Genomic DNA, 19,437 nt, shown 5'->3' with positions numbered 1-19,437 from the left:
TCATAGAACTACGGACCTAACGTTGAGCTTATAGAGAAACTGCTTTTGTATCTTAGTGACGTTATCTTAGATTTATCTATAGATCAATGCATATTATATATATATATATATATATATATATATATATATATTCCTAAATTTATTATTGAGATATATTTCCTTCAATTTTTTGTTTGGCGTTAGTTAATTTAACTGTAAGATATATGCTGGTGCTAGAATATGTTGCATAACCAAGAAATTAGAGACCAGAATACCTAACATTCATATTTTCACCAGCTAACTTCTCTTTCAGCCCCCTCACTTATTATGTTTATAAGTCAAAATTTAAAATTTTAACTTTAAATTGAAATAAATTTTAGGTTCTTTTTATCCTAGTTTATTTTTTAACTTTAACTTATAGATTGCTAAGAATATACATATATATATATATATATAATATAATTTATAAATTATATTTTATTTGAAAATACGTCACCCCTCCTTTGTCAAAACCTTTAGACATCTCGTCTGGAGCTCGAGCTCTGATGAGATCACCATGGCGTGAAAGCGACAGTCAGTCAGTCAGCCCGGGCCCTCCTCATTAAGGCGGCCACACTGATCATCACATCACAGCTGCAAATTTCTCCTGCCTTCCCCCGATTTCTCTCTTCCTGCAATCCTCCTCCCAGTTTCGTTCGCTCCATTTTCTTTCTTTTCTCACTCGCTCTAATTTCACCAATTCAGTAGCGGAGGTGCGCGCGCGGCGCGGGCATATGGAGAGGCGGAGGTGGTGGTGGTCGTCGTCGTCGTCGGCGGCGGCGGCGATGCTCTTGGTGCTCATCATCCCCGCCGCGGCATCCCGCCCACCGCATGGATCCGTAGCAGCAGCAGCAGCAAAAGGTAATTAATTAATCTCGTCTCCGGTTCAGGCTGATCTACTGATCTACTCACTTGCCGCTCGACTGATGGACTGGGTTCTCTTCATCGCTTTAGTCCCATTTTATGAGAGACGATGATTGAGGCGAATTTTTATATTTTGATTTGTAATGTGCTGATTCTAAACTTACAACAATCTTTTCGTTTCTGTTTAGACTTATAAACCAAAGTTTAAATTTTAGCTTTAAATTTAAAATTGATTTTAAAGTTTTTATTCACCAAATTCTATCTTTTAGCCCCAACTTTTATATCGTAAAGAATACATATATAAAATTTTATTTACAGATTATTTATTGTTTGTAAATATACCAAAAAAACCTGTACTCCCTTTGTCCAACTAGAGTGTTTGGAGTTTTTTTTTTCTCAGAGAGATTAAGGTTGGCGAATGAAAAGTTGTGATCGATAGAGATTAATAAAGTGGGAAAGTTAATTAATGGATGGTTGAGACGAGTAGATAGATGGAGATGTTCACGTGTGGTTGGATAAAATTTAAAGCCTTGATATCCTCATGCTTTTGGACTGAGGAAGCAGTAGATTAGTTATGTTTTTCAGCGGTTCATGGTTAATTACATCGATCCTTTTTCCATACTGAAGCAGTCATAGTCTTTGCGCTACTTGTCTTTCGTGAACATATCAAATCGCAACTAGCCTACTACCGCGTGGTTATTTCCGGAAGACAGTAATGCTGGCTATTGTTTCTACAAGATACTAATTTATAATGTTGACTATTGTTTCTACGATTACACACAAATAATACTGATGTTGACTATGCCACTTGTAGGAGAAGAGAGAAATTGGGTGTTTTTTACGGTAACATTGATCTACCCATAAGGGCAAATATAAATTGTGTACCAGAGATGTCTAAAGTCCAAAATGCCTCTAGTATCGCCCTCATCTTTCTAAGCCAAATTTTAATTTTCAATATTATAGCTGGAGTTGATTTGAGGGTTTTTATTGTAGTTTATTTTTTAGCATTTTGCTTTTATATCGCTGAGGACACATATATAACAGTTTTATTTACAAATATTTTTTTTGCAAAATTTGGTTTTTCAGGAAAAGAAAAATCAAACAATGACCCCCGTTGTTTCATAACATTGTATACTACACAATACGGAGTACACTGTACATAGTACTGTTTACAAGTAAAATGGATAATTTGCACGTATGAGTTGAACCTTGAAATGCCATCGTATATATCTCAGTTCTATCATCTAATGGCCTGAACAAGAATGACAATTTGTGGCCAGTTTTTAAATAATTATTTCATCTATTGTAAGGCAAATGTTCAGTTTTTTCTACAGTAATGTCCTTATATTTTTCATAAATTTCTTGATCTGCTGACATGTTAGCATTCTTTATATATATATATTTTTCCAGAACCTTTTAAAGGGCACAAATGTTTTTTTTATAAAAAAGTTGTAGCTTCAAAATAGCAAGAATATTGCTTTCATCACCCAGGCTACCAAGGGAATACACAAAAATGTACCACTAATGTTTACTCGTGTTCTAATTCTTGTCTGATAGCATTTATTGGTAATGAGTATGATGTATAATTGAGCTTGCACATATCACAAACCCAATTCTTTTTAGATAAAGTTATCAGCATGCCTATAAGACAGATGTTCCAATCTTCACAGAATCCAGTGCTCAGAACAGTGAGCAGAGCTTTGGTTTTAACCTTACACTTGCCAAAACTATTGTGGAGTATGCTTCAGCTGTAAGTTATCATCACCTTATCCTTCCTCACTATGCCATACATAGTGCCCATTGGATCGATTTTTTCTCCATATTTTTGGTACAGTTCATGCATACATTGTATCTTGCACTTAATAGAGCCATTCATATAGCTATTTCCATTACCAGCTTATTCTTTTTCTCTCGAAACGAAGTTACCCTCTATTATTTCCCCATTGTACAGGTTTATATGACAGATCTAACAGAGCTCTATACGTGGACCTGCTCGAAATGCAATGACTTAATCCAAGTAAGATATTTTGATATCCAAGAGTTCAGTGCCTTAACTGTTTCAGTTTGATCACCATTTAAATTTAATTTGATGTGGGCGCTTATTTTTCGAAACAGGGCTTTGAGATGAGATGTTTAATCGTGGATGTACAGAACTGCTTGCAGGTCTATCTAGATGCTAATACTGTTCTACGATATAATTCCGAGCACTAATCTCATCAATATTCCATTAAAATAATAAACTAAACTACATGGCATTGAACAATGTCACAGGCATTTGTTGGTGTCGATCATAGTCTCAATTCTATCATTGTTTCAATCAGGGGAACTCAAGAGAACAGGTTCTGAAATAACTGCACACACCTTTAATTACTGATTATGCTTAGTGGCTTGACGTTCTATATTTACGGGCTAAAGTTTTTCTGCTCAGTGTACAGAATTGGATTAAAGACATGCTATGGAAGCAAGTTGATCTCAACAACCCAGACATGCCCAATGCAAAGGTTTTTGCCGCTGACATTGTTGACACAACTGTACTTTTTCTGAAAAATAGGACACACCTTGTTTATTTCGTTTTTCATCTGATGAGATTTTTACTCTGGTTAAAGGTCCACACTGGATTTTACTCTTCTTACAATAATACAATTTTACGTCCAGCCATCGGAAACGCCGTTCGCAAGGCGAGGAAGTTATATGGAGATATTAGGATAATAGTTACAGGGCATTCCATGGGAGGAGCCCTTGCTTCTTTCTGTGCACTTGATCTTGCGGTAAGTGCCATTAAGATTTAACAAATACTCCAAGAATTTAGACGCAGTGATACCTTCATATATGTCAAGATTATCTTAGAATCATCAGTAAAGGAAATCCGGATAAATTCCACGACAATTATAACGAACAGCCCAATAGAAGTACAAACTGTAATAATTCAGAAAATCTGCATGTAATGTAATGTAATGTAATTTTCACTAACTTTGCATGTTTGTGATGCTTCTTAGATAATCCTCTTTTCAGCATGATGTTATAACAAGATGCCTTGTTTCAACACTAAATATTCTTTCACCGATGCATCATTACTCTCTGAAATGCTTTCTACATTTACAGATTACCCATGGAGGCAACAACGTTTACCTGATGACTTTTGGGCAGCCGCGTGTTGGCAATGCCGCATTTGCGTCCTACTTCGCCAAATATGTGCCCAATGCAATTCGAGTGACACATGAGCATGACATTGTGCCGCATTTGCCCCCATATTTTTTCATCTTTCCAGATCAAACATACCATCACTTCCCAAGAGAGGTATGCTAGCTCCTGCATAACACAGAAAACTTGCTACTATTAAACCGTGCCCAACTGCCCATACACTCACAACGTTTGTTCTTATTTATTCACATTGGACTAAACTGCATCATAAGTACTTTTCTGCAAAAAAAAAAAACTCTTTTTTCCAATCTTAGCATTATGAAATGCTCTAAACTACTTGTGGTTGTATAAAACTGAATTTGACTGCAATGGTTTTCTGGCTACTAGAAAGCAGCAATAAGACCACCCTCTTATATATATCGCCATCCAAACAATGTTCGTATGTGGATTTGCGTATGATCCATATATAATATATTTAATGAAATTTCAGGTCTGGGAACATGAAGTTGATGGCAACACGATCTATCAAGTCTGCGACGGCAGCGGCGAAGATCCAAACTGCTCCAGGTGATCTGACGATGGACAAACGGTTCATCCTCACCTAATCTGTTGCCCCATTTTCAGTTGTTTCAGTGTGTCTTGTGCCTAGCTGCATGCTGGCATCAGATCCTAAAAAAAAAAACATCTTCCGGTCATCTCGTACCTGTTGCATGTATATCTCCAGGAGCGTGTTTGTGTTGTTCTGGAGCGCGTCGGATCATCTGACCTACCTGGGCGTCGACATGGAGGCCGACGACTGGAGCAACTGCAGGATCGTCCTTGGCCGGAGCGTCGAGACGCTCTTCCTGCAGGCGGCGAGCCTGGCCAGCGTCGATGTCGTCGTTGCGGATCACGGTGTGCAGGTTGATTGGAGCTAGCAGAAAATCTTTCGGGAAACATCGATCTTGGAAGCATCATAAATTCCTCCACGTTGGTCAAGAACCTATGGGAGGAAATGGACACCGCTATGGAGGACTCTAGGGGCTATCGATTAGGGGTATTCATATCACCGGTCTATTTGTATACGATAAGGGTGTACACAGATAACAATTTTATCATTTTTGAGAAGATACAGTAGGTAAGTTTCTATGTAAAATTTGGTATCTTTTGATACCTTCGATTTTAGAAAGTACCAAATTTTAAATAAAAAACAGTGGTACCTCATAGTATCTCCTCAGGGATAGAAAAATACAGTTCAACTTAGATAATTCCACGTGTAGTTAAAACGTGTATAAAAAAGTCACAAATAAGGTTAATACCACATGTAGTTCAACTTGGATAATCCCTTTTATCTTCTGCACACCATCTCTCGTTTAATCTCGTTTGCCACCATCTTTATTTATTACCAATACAAAACATCAATGAGTTCAATTCGGTTTTAGTTCATAATTATTTTTTATTTGTAGCTGTACTCAAGTATCAAAATCCCATTTTAAATTAACAAAGATATAGTCATATAGAAGCCACGTTTTAATTTTACAGTTTCCTAAGCAAGGCTAAGCATTTATACGTATATAACCGAACTTGAATATCTAACAAATAGTAATGCCCAACATTACTGCATGCACATGAAGTACCACCTTTTATTTTACCGGAGTGCAGCGCGTAAAATTATGAAGCAAACAAAACATTGGTTTCATTCAATCTGGAGTTAAAACAATTAATGGGTGCTCACTGAAGCTCGAAATTCTGATGGCGCAACGACCATGAAGATGGAAATGACGCACGCACGCCGTCGGTCTCCTCGGGTTGTTGGCGAGCTATGCAAGCGTGTTCCACGGTATGAGTAGAGTGCTAGGGAGTATACCCGAACGAAGGGTTGAAGGGATTTACACAGGGGAAAACCTGAGTGACTCGAACCAGGAATAAAAACGGATTCGATAAGAGTAAACAAACATAATCCGTACATAATACTATAATTATATAATTCACCATACACCAAAGATATCGGATGACATGTCAATTTTTTTAACAAAAATAACTCAATTTGATAGTTAACTAATCAAATATATAAGTAAAGAAGATAACTACATAGTACCTTCATCCCAAAATAAAGTCTTTTTAGCAATTCTATTTTATCCCAAAATAAGTTTTGAGTAATTATTAAATTAAAGTTTGCGAAAGTAAAAAAAAATAAATGCATTGAGAATAGATAAAGTAGGGGCCGGATAATTATATTAGGATTTGATAAAGTCAAGGGTATTTTAGTCTTTTAGCTTTTTATATTGGTAGCTGTATGATGAAGTAAAAATGAAGTTATTTTATGACAGAAGAAGTATATACGTATATTGTACACAACACAACAAACATGAAGGCCGTCGAGGACCGAGCGCCGACGGGCTCTAGCCACTTGACAAGCATGGAGTGATTGGGCTATGGTCACCGCATGTTGATATCGTGTATTCGCTTGATCAATCAGACGCGAGACAAGAGGGAGTTAGAGCGTCGACGTCATTACTCGTTTGTTGTGTCCTAAGCTGCCTACATGTCGTTAGGCCTGGGCGTTCGGTCTTCGGTTCGGTCTCGGTCTTCGGTCTTCAGAGAAAATTCGATCAATGAGAAATCGGGCCCGATCAGTCTTAAAAAAAACGTAAGAGCGAGAAATTCAATCTCAGTCTTGTTCGGTCTCAGTCTTGGTCCTGACCGAAGTGCTCGAAATTTCAGTGAAGTTCAAAAATCATAGGAAATTTGGGCAGCACCTCCCTAGTTTTTGGGACATATTTTCACAGTGAAAATGACACATTTTATAAGATAAAGAAATATCATGCACTACAAATAAGAGGAACTAAGTATAGATTGCATAAGTGCATAGTTCCACATTTCACAACACAATTCATAGTTCAGTCGCGGTCTCGCGGGGCGCACACTATTAGTTTGGTTTGTTTGGGTATTTCGGTTACCCGAGCCCTATACCCGAAGACCGGACCGAATTTATCGGTCTTTCACCTCCTCCACCAAAGACCGGGACCGAATTTCTCGGTCTCGATCTCGGTCTATTCGGTTCGGTCTCCCAGTCTTGGTCTTTTTGTGCCCAAGCCTATCTGTTGTGAGATGCGCTTGTGTGAGATGACTGTTTATTTTCCAAGCTATGTTTCTAGGCTAAACCCTAACTTTGTATGGGGTTAGGGGGCGATAGGAGCTCTAGTTGGGCCGATCGCCCAAACCTACCCAATGGGTAGTTCCGCCTATGGCAGGGCAACACGATGACTAAGTGACCAATGAGAATGATGATAATGACATTCTTGCAACCTAGGCCTTCGAGATGAGACTCCTTAAAATGACTAGCTCCTACTAGAGAGGCCACAAGGTTGGCAGCCTAGCGACACGGTCTGACGATGGACCACGTACGAGTGGTGACCACAACTGTTTCGACCTGCATGGCATCAACTGTGCAATAGCTTGAGTTGGGCAAAATCCCTATACAGTTATCTGTCATGCAGACATACCACACAGGGGCTTTTGTCTAGACATTTTATGTAGCAAGGTTAGTGATAAATTCATAGGAATTAAACATTTTATGCGGGATTAACTCTTGTCGTCACTAATTGGTAACATTGCTAACTAGGGTAACTAATTCAGTTGTATTATTTCTAGTTTTCTTTGTAGTTGAAGAATTTATCTGGAATGCTTAACTTCTTTATAAAATTGTGACAAAATTCAGAGATGTGTGATATCATTAAGTTCAACTGTGGTTTTTTTATGGAATTTTATGTTAAGCCAAACGTAGAGATTTTATTTGTGAACCATTTTAAGTACATGTATGTATGTACCTATTATGGGCATCACAGTTTCACAAAAATGAAATGAGGGATGAAATGATTCAACTTAAGGAGAGTATTCCATTGATTCCCAATTTCATTACATCATTTTGTACATTGCACATTTGGATCTGTTACATAATCCAAGGCAAATTTACTTTCTCTATTAAGAAATATAAGACATGTTAATTAGTTTTTTAAATGACCTCCATGTAAATTTTGACAATTAATTTTCTTTTATAAAGTATCACTAATAACTGCTAAAAAAATTAACAAAATCTCTGTTCTTCTTTTACTTGATATTTTTAGACAAGACCAAAGTCTACAATTGATGTCATTATTCAGGTTGATGATGCATCGTTCTGTAAGCACAGTAGCATCTTATCTTCTTGTGCCCATCTTGACCACTCATCTTCGTGTATCAACAAGCTTTCAAGTTGTCATCCTAGCAACACGTGAAAGGAGAGGTCACTTTAAATGAGAACCTCAGATGCTACATTTTTGTCCTAATATATTCAAACTATATTCTTTGTTTATATTTTTTGTGATGTCAAGAAACATAGTAATGCTAGTGGCTAATGTGTGCCCTGGACATGGGCATGAAAAGGTGGTGTCGCTTTATGACCTGGTCTCCTCTAAAGCTGATAAGCATCACCAGTGCACATTGTATCGCTTTCCACTTTTGTTTTTCATGTTTGGATCCATGGTTAGTATGCTCAAGTGTCCACATTGGCAACAGTTGTGTGTACCTCATGTCTTTAATTAGGATGAGAGTGAAGCAAACTTGAGACCAAAGGTTTCAAAATCAGGGATTCTCAACTAAGCAGGTGGATTGTGGCCGTGTTCGGTAGAAGCATGGGCAAGTTAACTTACCCGACACGAAAAACGTAGTAATAAATTAGTACATGATTAATTAATTAATTAATTATTAAAAAATATAAAATAGATTAATATGATTTTTAAAACAACTTTCCTATAAAAGATTTTTGTAAAAAATACACCGTTTAGCAGTTCGGAAAATGTGCGTGCGGAAAACGAGGACGTTAAGTTAACCTGGAGAGGTGAACGAACGCGGCCTACGTAGAAGAGCTAGAATATTCTATATCTTTCTTTCTTAGCGATGTATAGAGAATATTGTCATTTTTGACACAATGTCTTTTAGGTCACCGGCTAGTTTTCCTATTATAAAAGAAATTGTAAGGCGTAAGGTAGTATCAGCATTTTCCAGTTTTTAGGATTATGTTACTATCAGAAAATGGCTTCATTGTTCCCATGTGAAAAATAGAGGGGAGGGGAAGAAGAGGGGGGGGGGGGGAGAGGGCTAAAGGTGAAAGAAGTATCCTAGATCCGTCATTGCTTGTAGGATCGGGTGTAGTAAAAGGGACCTATAGTTATTCCCTTTTTTTTAGTAGTGGCTGTCCCAACCGACACTAATTACTTAGATAAGTAAAAAAATCAAGCTGGTTTGTCAAGTACAAAACCAAACAATTAAGTAATTAGTGAAGCAACCAAGTAAAGTGAGCACAAAAAATCACTCAATCAATACGGTATTCTACCCAACAGATCAAATCAAACAAAGAACATAAGTGAATAAATCTTTTTACAATGGAACCATCAGAAAGTGGATCAAGAAATCCAACAAAATGATAGAAAAAAATGAAAAAAATGACAAAATCTGGCACCAGAGCTCGCCTGCACGTGTGGATCTGGATATTGACAAGAGAGACTCGTACACATAATAGTACGGATTTCAAGGGGATGACTGAGCCATTTCGTTATAAATTGTTCCCCGTAGATACCACAAATAGCAAAGTGAAATACTTTAGTTTATACTCACCGCAACTAATTATGTCAACTACTACCTCTGTTTCATAATATAAGATGTTTGATTTTTTTTAAACGTTTAACCATTGTCTTATTTAAAAACTTAGTACAAGTATAAAAAATAATAAGTCATGCTTAAAGTTCTTTCGATAATAAAGTAACTCACAAGAAAAATAAATGATATTTCTATAATTTTTTGAATAAGACAAATGATCAAATATTGCAAGAAAAAAGTCAAATCGAAGTACATATATAAGTTATGCAGTTATGCATGTTTTAATATGAGTAAGTTGTGCATGTTTTAATATGAGAAACTCATTACTGAACCTCTCGATTTGCCTTTACATATGTACTATGTATTGTCATCCTGCAGGTGCACGTAAATAGTAGCGTGTGTTAGTGTTTGGATTGTGTACAATTAATATATTATGTGGATCATAAGGAATAATTAACGTTATAATTGTGTTTCGAAATCATTCATGTGCAAGTGTGCACTAGTATTTGTTGTTTTAACCTAATTACTCCACTATATATGTTGATCCACGTATGTCGAGAACTATATCTATATTCATTGTAAGAAGATAGTGGTGGCAGTGAATTCGCTATTGCCCCTAAGTACATTATGATTTTTGCAAATTACTCCTTAAACTTTTGAATATTTAAAATAATTAAATCTAAATGGACAACCATGTAAATATTCACTAGTGAAAAAAAGATGGGCAACACATTTCATGAAAACAAATACCCGTCATTTTTTTATTTAACGCTATTGACTTTTGGATGTGAGCTTGACCATTCATCTTAGTAAAAAATTATATAATTATTAAATATTTTGTTATGATTTAATTTATTACCAATACAACTTTAGGAATGACTTATAATTTTGCATATTTATTTTTTTTTAAAAAAGATGAATAGTCAAACATAGATAAAAAGTCAATGATGTTAAATAAAAAAATAAAAAGAGTATATTTTTATTTTACAAAATATTATTATTTATTTTCTTTTGTTCACAGCAAAGTACGAGCATTTAGCTAATATGGACTAAATGTTTAACCTGTTTTCATGTGAGTAGAAACTAGCAATTAATACAATATCTATTCTTTTATACTACTTGATGTTTTAGGCATCATCATGATCTTCGATTCCATTATTAAAAGTATTCTGGTTGACGAAGGACAACATCTTCATGTGTTCATCCTAATCCTGATCTTTGTGTGTATGGACAAGATTTCTCTGGTACTCCTATCAAATGAAGATACCCTGGAGCCACATGTTGCCATAACCGCTTTGAATTGTCAACCTAGCTTAGATGATGCTTTGCCAATGTGATGTTGCTGGCATACTGCATCTAGACTCTCGGGGGGTGTGGTTGTTCGGTTTTTTTTTTGGAAAAAAGCCAAATGACATATTTACAAACAAAAAATAATTTATGAATAAAGATGGATGGTGTCAATACTAAACTAAATAAACATTGCTATATTATGCAAAAGAATTAATAACTAAATTCATTACTGATTCATCACATTATCTGCGGTGTTCCGGGGTACTACTAAACTGAGTAAATAAAAAACAAAGTGTGTAATTTATAAGAGAACTTCTTAATTACCCAATGTGGTTCTATTTGAATTTGATGTTGCATCTGGTCCAAAACTATATCATGCATCACACCCCCTTCAGAATGCATCCTTCCTACTGCTTCATGATCAAACCCTAGTAATATGAGGATGAGAAGACAAGTGATGTTGATTCAGTCACTTCTCTATATGCAAATGAATGATTTGAGACCTATGTAACTAATTAATTAATCAACCCCATAAATAATCTGAAGGGTCGACTAAGCCATGTCTCTGCATGAATAGGAAACATCAAGCGTAACTAACAATTCAACGTACCACATAAATAAACCAAAAGGATCTTACCATACATGCTTTCAGCCACCTAGGCATCATGGAATCTTCTCTCGTGTTCAAAACTTCAACCATCACTGTCTATTAATTAGTTGATCATGCCTCCTGGATGGCATTCAAGCCCTAGAAAATGAAGATTTATGGACAACAGCAAAGATGGTCCCACTTTCTCCTGCTGTCCGAATAAAGCATTGATCGGTGCTTCTTCCATCCATGAAGATATTGACATTAGATGTAATTATCACTGAATTACATATGCAATTACACCGATGCCATCGATTACAATAATTTAAAATTATGTACCATGCCCCTATCTTGATCAATGGCCAACGTCACACCACTTCTCAATATCTATGTGTACCTCGCAAACACCATAAAATCCTGAAAAGCAAATGGAGAGTCCTGCCCACCAAGAAAAAAAAATGAATAAAAGAATATAAGAATATAAGAAAAGAGGGCTCTGGTGCCTATATAAACCTCTCCATGGTGGCCATATGCAGTGCACGCATGAGTTTCCATGGTTGAATAGTAGTCAGCCACAGCTAAAAGAGAAACAGCTCTAGATAAATCACACACATATACATGGCTTCAGGAAGTGGTACAACTCCAAAGACGGCATCTGGGTTTCACCCTACAGTGTGGGGTGACTTCTTTATCAACTATGAACCACAATGCTTGCAGGCATGCACTCTATATTCCCTTACTGCAAATTAAATGGGCTACTGCAAATTTAACTAACCCAAATAGTTTGATACCTAGTTATTCCCTTTCTTCTCATCTTTCTCGCTTTTACAATTACAGAGAATACACATTGTCACACCACCAAACAGACGCAGAGGACTGCATCTATTTTTATTTATTTTACTGGCGGTTTTTGACATGTAGTCCTTCTTAACCAGTTGAGTATTTGGTATTCTAATTAACTAATACTAGTGAAAATACCACGCGTGTCGCAGTGGGAAATTTAAAGTACTTAAACTAACACTAGACATATCATATTTCTATTAATTCATGCGCATATATATCTCCTGTTCAAACATGCATGTATATTCAACCTCCTTTGTATGTACTGATTTCAACCTAACATGCATATGTTGGCAGCGGCCAGAGAAATGGACAAGAGACAGATGCAATGAATTAAGAGCAGAGGTAACTCAGCTGTTCGATGCTTTTGAGGGTGTGGCGGAAAAACTGAATCTAATCGACACACTCCAGCGCCTTGGGATAAACCATCTCTTTGAGGAACAGATAGCCACCACCCTGAAAGCCATTCACAGTGCTGAATTTGACAGCCCTAGCCTTCATGACGTTGCCCTCCGGTTTCGCCTGCTGAGGCAGCAAGGGTTCTGGGTTTCATCAGGTATATATATATACATGAGAAATGCTTTGCCAACTTAATTAGGCTCTATTTTCTGAAAGTTATGCTAACATAATTCCTAATCTGGTGGAAAACCTTGGAACCCTAATTATTCAATTTAAAAAAATCTAAAACAAATACTTAAAATCTTCAAAAATGAAAAAAAAATGCATGCAAGATTTTGATATGAGGAATCTATTGAGTCATATGAATAGAAATTTAGAGGTGATTTGATATATTTTTGGACCCTGACTCACCAAAGCTAGACTCATGTAGAGTGACAATTAATGCAATCGCCTGTGAATCTGCAGATGTTTTCAACAAGTTCAAAAAAATAGATGGGAGCTTTGTCGTTGATGACAGAACAAATGACCCAAAAGGCCTTTTAAGCTTATACAACGCGGCTAACGTTCTACCCACAATGAGGAAATCCTGGAGGAAGCTATCCTATTTTCAAGGCATCAGCTGGAGCTAATGAAAAGTAGCCTCATGTCCCCAATATTAGCTAAACAAGTTTCACGTGCTCTCCAGATACCATTACCCAGAACCTTGAATAGATTTGAGGCCATATCTTACATGTTAGAGTATGACGATGTACACAAGCAAACATACAACCCCTCCATACTGGAGCTTGCCAAGCTGGACTTCAACCTTCTCCAGCATATTCACCAAAAGGAGCTCAAGGTCATTACTCAGTAAGTTTTCTGAGCATGCTGTAATTATATACTGGTAACAAATAGCTGATCAGATCTAAATATTGGAGGTTTTCTGAGCATGCTGACATGCTCTAAAAATGTCACTACTACATATACTAGACTCAATATATATTTATGAGCTCTAATGCGAATGGAACTTAATGTATATGTAGATAATGAGTAGAGTTTTCTAATCTCACTTATAGTTACATAAACATATATATCATTTCTTTATTTCAGGTGGTGGGAGGATCTTTCAAAAGACACAAGACTAGACTATATAAGAGATCGCATTGTTGAGTGTTACTTTTGGGCGTACTCTATATATTTTGAGCAAGAGTACACATGTGCACGGATGATCCTTACCAAGTTTTTCATGCTAATATCATTATTAGATGACACTTACGACACACATGCCACCTTGGAGGAATGTCGAAAGCTTAATGCGGCTATACAAAGGTTAATTTTGATTAACTTCCATCTAGAGAAAATATGGATATGAAGAATGAGGCTCATTGGTGCAACGACAAACTAATTAATTTGTGTGAAAATTGATCATGCAGCTGGGATAAGAGCGATGTTTCTGTCCTACCAGATTATCTGAAGAAATTCTTCCTGGAGGTGATGAGCAACTTCGCAGAGTTTGAGAATGAACTGGAACCACATATCAAGTATCGCAATGCTTACAATAGGAAAGTGGTATGATACTTTTTGGATATTTACACCTGTTCTTATTATTGATTTTCTAAATTAAATAATATGTTACTCCCCTAACATTCTGCCAATATTATATTCATTATGTAAAGATCTTGCTATAGTCAATTAACTAAGTAAACATCTTCCATGGCATTAATTTATATACCACCTCTATTTCATAATGTAAGGCATTCTAATCATTGCCCGGATTTATATATATATATAAACAAAATATATTAATTAATAGATGAATCTATATACAACCAAACAGACCTAGAATACGAAACAAAGGGACTATATCCTAAAGTATCTTTTTCTTCAAACATAACTTAAATTTTACTACATGTAGGGAAGGCCCAAAAAATTGGCAACGATCTAGTTCAATTGGATGGTCCAACTTATATAAATCTGTTTAAACATCATAAATATACCATATCAAATATATAATAAAAGTTTAAAATTAATCCAACATTCACTATCATGTATTTTTACTGGAGTATTCTTTTTCTCTTCGTAAGATCTTTTTTTCTTTTTTCACATACATATATACCTTAGATTAGAAATTTTTTGTGGTCAGAGGCCCACCGTGACCATCCCTAGAGCTGCCCCTGGTAGTTCGTTTTAGCTCAATTTTGTAAGTAGGAAGAACATGTTTACATTTCGTGACTAATTTATAACCAAAATCCTAGTTTTCCTGTTAATTATTTTGAATATTAAACTAGTTATTTCAGTGAAACATGTTGGAACATGTGGCCTGGTATTTTGACTGTTATAATTTTTAAAACCATACATGCTTCAGGAGTTCAGAGTGCATGCTTATATATTACTCCCTTCGGTCACAAACACATGTGCCTCAAGTTTCTATTATTTTGGAGACTGACAGGGTCTTGCAAATGCTATACAACTAATTTCTATTATTTGTAACCTATTTAAGATGTGATATTGCAAGCAAATTTCAAGGAAAATAGCCCTTCAAATCCACACACATGAGACCGATCAATCAATCTTAATGAATCATGTACAATTCGCAATGATATGCAGGCACACGCAAATTTGCAGTCCTTAATGAATCAGTCTGAGATGACTGGTACCTTCCTCCTAGAATCAGAAATCACTAGGTGGATCGAAACCAGAGAAGACACTGTCTCACATGGTTTGCTAGTCTGATCGACGTCCGGCCAGCGCCTCCGCCGTTGAAAAGTATATCCACCATTAAGAAGGCCACCATCCTCCTCTCTCTCCCTCAAAAATAAATAAATAAATAAATAAAGTCTACCATCCACGATAAAATTATATCTACCAAGGTATGTTTGTGAATTCTTCAGGTGGAAACAAAAGAAAAGGGCAATCTATTATAAACTTAATTTTATAACAAAGAAACATAGCACAAATACATGCGCTCATATACATGCACGTAAACACTCGTCCCTACGGATGCATTCATGCATACTTGTACATCGCACGGGCGGAGCTACAGGGTATATTCCATAACCGGTATATATCGGTATATATACATATTTCTAGAAAAAAATCACCTAAATATGAATACATATTACCTAGTGTATATAAATTGAATCATGTTGTTAATTTTACGATTACCACTGATTTGCTAAAATAAATTTTTCGATTTATATACGATAATTTTGGACAGACATATGTCACATATTCTTAGCTAAAATCTTAGATTCAACACTTATGAGCACCTCGCTCCAGTTTGATACCCCGTATATCAATCTACAGTTAATTCTTTTTTTTCCTCTTGTGCAGTTTCAATTGCTATCCGGGTATTACCTTCAAGAGGCAGAATGGTTCCATCATAACTACATCCCAAGTTTCAATGAGCAAATAAGTGTGTCTGTGATGTCTGCAGGTATTCAAGCACTAAGTGTTTGTATACTTGTTGGCATGGGTGATATAGTAACCGACGAGGCACTCGAGTGGGCCATTGGCAACAATGATGCTGTTAGGGCTGGTGGTGAGGTGGCACGTTTCACTGCATTTAAGGTATGAGCCCGCGCGAGCTCTGTAATTATGTGATTGTTTGGCAAAAAAAATAATATGAATAAAAATTATATATATATACTTAGCGATCTAAAAGCCAATGCTAGAAAATAAACTTTGGTAAAGTCTTAAAATCAACTCCAAATTTAAGATTGAAAATTAAATTTTGGCTTATAAGCATAAGCGGAAGCGATTGAATGCAACTTTACCATTGGCATGTTGATATGTATACACATGGCTAAATTAATGGTTAGTTTTTTCTCTGTAGAACGGAAGGAACAAATTGGATGTAGCCAGCTCCATGGAGTGCTACATGAATGAGTACAATGTTACCAGTGAGGTTGCTCTGGCTAAGATAAGTTCTTTGGTTGAAGATGCATGGAAAACTATAAATCAAGCACATATAGATCGTCAAGAACTGTTGCCATTTGTACATCGAATCACCAACCTATCAAGGAGCATGGCTATTTTGTTTCTTGACAAACGAGACGCATATACATACAGTAAGGATTTTAAGGGGACGATGGAGAAGCATTTCGTCAAACCAATTCCCCTATAACTACCACATATAGCAGCTAGAATTATTTTAATTTTGAATTGACCGACTAAGATATTGTCATCACATATGGTTTGATTTGAGACTCATTTATTGAACCTCTCAACTTGCCTTTACGTATGCACTATATATTGTCATCACATAGGTGCATGTACGTACTACCGCGTAACTGTTTGGATTGAATACAACATATTAATATATTATAAGGAATAATGATTGTTATATGATCGTGCGTTTCAAAACCATTCATCATGTGTGCACTGGGATTGATTTTCTGTTAACCAAATTAGTCCCCCACATATGTTGACCCATGTATGTTGACTGTTGAGAACTATACTTAGACTAAACATTTTAGCTTGTTTTCTGGTGAATCGAAACTAGCAAGACCATTAAATCTTAACTCTCAATTTAAAAAATTAGTTAATTTATTAAACATGATTAATAATTAGCTATGAATAATCTATAATTTTTTGGGTTAGTATATGGGAAGGCATACCACCAATAAATCACTAAACACGTCTACGTTCTTTATGAGAAGTATGTCTCCAGATTCTTAAGGAGACTTGGGCAAATCTATTCTTCGAGCATCCACGGTTTGAAACGTCTTCTTAATTTTATCAAAATCAAAATTTCTAAAAACTTCATTCTCAATGTAGCATATTAAGTTAATGAGTTATTGTTTATCCCATTGTATGAGTCGTTTTTTTTTTATTATAACCTAGTCGAGAAGAGTCTTTCACTATATATATGTTATTGTCACTTATAAAAGCATTGCTAAATAAATGAAATGGCGTATCAACAGAAAAGAACTACATATAAATTTGTGTTTCAATCAATTTTAATGTCAAACTAATAAAATATTTGAAATTATCATTAAGAAGGGGTCTGTGTAGACATGGGGCGAAGCTAGGCCGACCGACCCACCCTGCCCAATGGGTGGGTCCGCCCCTAAATCAGACGATTAAAGAATCAATCGTCAACATCATGTCAGGTAACAATGATTTTAACATTAAAATTTAAAACAAAGTGAACAAAATACATACAACCATGTTCCAAAACCAAAAAATTAGATGACAATTCCATACAGCTGGACTAGGACAGAGTATAGGCACGCAGGGTTCTTTTTACCCGTGGGTTAGTACCTATTGGTGGCTAAAGAACAAACCAATATATACAAACCTACCTAATGGGTAATGATAGTTACCCATTAATAGATATATAGTCTAGTGGCAGGCGCAGGATTTAAACATTGGGTATTCGAAATATAAGGGTGTAAAAAAAATTTATACCAAAATCACAATAATTGGCTTGGATAACATCGAACACTAAGTGATTGTACGATATATATCATATATAACACAAAATGTCAAATTGAGCCTAAAGTCATCTTTCATTGAATTGATAACGTAACGTTGTTCAACATATAGTAATTGAAAGCACGTGAAACATGCAGAGGATGAAAAAGATAAACTGAGTAGAATTCTTACAATTTAGAGGACAACTTTCCGATGCTCCATGTTTTGAAAATAAGTTATGATGTCCTTATAAAGAAGAATTCCCTTTCAATGAATGTAGCCAAACGATCATTATGATGTCCTCTTCCTTTTCATTTTGATACCTAAAGTGAAAATAAAACGATCAAACAATCAATCATACTTCGATTATTGTAACTTTATAAGTTAAGAAATTGACAATGCACAAAATTAATAGTTCATATAATCATACTTTTACAACAAAATGAAGTCAATTGAAACATTCGGCCTCGGTCAAGCAGCTCGTTGAAGTTCACAGCCTAACGCCTGCAGCCCGCTAAAGCAGCTCGCTCAGTCGCTGGCCAGTGGGTCGCAAGCTAGGCCATCGTGACACCGTCGCATCTATCTCGATCTCTCATGCACTTCTGCACTGCGCTGCACGGGATATATCATATATACATGTGGCTGAAGAAGCTTTTTTTTTTTTTTGCAGTATCGATCCTGATTTGGTCAAGAGTTTGTGCTAATTACCGTGCTTGACTGTGTATTGAAGTCGGTACTCCGGACTCGGGCGGCCCGTCGCCGCCTGCCGCCCGGCGGCTCCTCGGCACCCGCCTCCTCGGACCATGGCCGCTCGGAGCCTCGGACGGACGCACGACGCGCCGGCGCCGGTGCCCCGCTCCAGCGCTCCTCGCTTCCCTCGGGCGGTCGGGCCTCGGCGGGCGGCGGCTCCCGAGCTCCGCGCTCCGCCGGCCGCTGGCTTTCCATGGTCCAGGCCCGTCGCCCTCGCCCACGCAAGCGCCGGCCACCGCCGCCAACCAGCCTCCACGCTACCTCACTCACATTAGGGATTTAGGGCTAGTAATTGTTGGGACGTGGAACGTGGGCTCTAGTGGGACATGGGCCAAAATAAGAAAAATGGCCCACTAAACCTTTTATTTTTGCTTGTTTAGGCTGTACTAGCGTTTTTCTTCTATTTTATTGAATACACATGTATATACATGGTATGTACATAGGTATGTATGTATTTTTTTTGCTAAAAATCTTGGGTATATATATACCCAACTTTCATTATGTGCATCACAACTTTTAGAACTATTCATGGT

At 36.7% G+C, this 19,437-nt stretch overlaps 2 protein-coding genes and 1 long non-coding RNA gene across 7 annotated transcripts; 2 read left to right on the top strand and 1 right to left on the bottom strand.

The window, feature by feature from the left end:
• The first annotated feature begins 552 nt into the window (after window positions 1-552).
• On the top strand, window positions 553-4,958 carry LOC102722384 (lipase-like). 3 transcript variants are annotated; one of them, XM_015835463.2, is made up of 10 exons: window positions 553-879; window positions 2,553-2,632; window positions 2,834-2,899; window positions 2,998-3,045; window positions 3,154-3,221; window positions 3,311-3,383; window positions 3,489-3,650; window positions 3,985-4,179; window positions 4,514-4,590; window positions 4,748-4,958. In XM_015835463.2, exons 1-10 carry the CDS (start codon window positions 753-755, stop codon window positions 4,938-4,940), a joined length of 1,089 nt encoding a protein of 362 aa, XP_015690949.1. In that variant the 5' UTR covers window positions 553-752; the 3' UTR covers window positions 4,941-4,958. The 3 variants fall into 3 exon arrangements, with proteins under 3 accessions (XP_015690949.1, XP_015690951.1, XP_015690950.1); XM_015835464.2 differs by having other exon boundaries at window positions 802-879; window positions 2,506-2,632; XM_015835465.2 differs by lacking the exon at window positions 2,553-2,632 and having other exon boundaries at window positions 800-879.
• A 6,143-nt stretch (window positions 4,959-11,101) lies between these two features.
• LOC107303934 lies at window positions 11,102-19,301 on the bottom strand. Of its 3 annotated transcripts, none has more exons than XR_005811444.1 (6): window positions 18,863-19,301; window positions 18,585-18,766; window positions 18,347-18,477; window positions 12,032-12,900; window positions 11,567-11,956; window positions 11,102-11,357 (listed from the first exon to the last, which is right to left on the bottom strand). It is a non-coding gene; the product is annotated as an uncharacterized LOC107303934 (long non-coding RNA). The 3 variants fall into 3 exon arrangements; XR_005811445.1 differs by having other exon boundaries at window positions 12,032-12,883; XR_005811446.1 differs by having other exon boundaries at window positions 12,032-12,880.
• LOC102722104 (tau-cadinol synthase-like) lies at window positions 12,115-17,110 on the top strand. Its single transcript, XM_040522544.1, is given in 8 exon segments — window positions 12,115-12,235; window positions 12,656-12,914; window positions 13,223-13,321; window positions 13,324-13,606; window positions 13,847-14,065; window positions 14,170-14,305; window positions 16,070-16,306; window positions 16,572-17,110. Coding segments are annotated over 8 exon segments (1,623 nt in total). The 5' UTR covers window positions 12,115-12,136; the 3' UTR covers window positions 16,863-17,110.
• Window positions 19,302-19,437: the final 136 nt, after the last annotated feature.

The sequence above is a fragment of the Oryza brachyantha genome, chromosome 3 (assembly GCF_000231095.2).
Source record: "Oryza brachyantha chromosome 3, ObraRS2, whole genome shotgun sequence".
NCBI classification, from domain to species: domain Eukaryota; kingdom Viridiplantae; phylum Streptophyta; class Magnoliopsida; order Poales; family Poaceae; genus Oryza; species Oryza brachyantha.
This window is presented reverse-complemented; position numbering and strand designations above follow the sequence as displayed.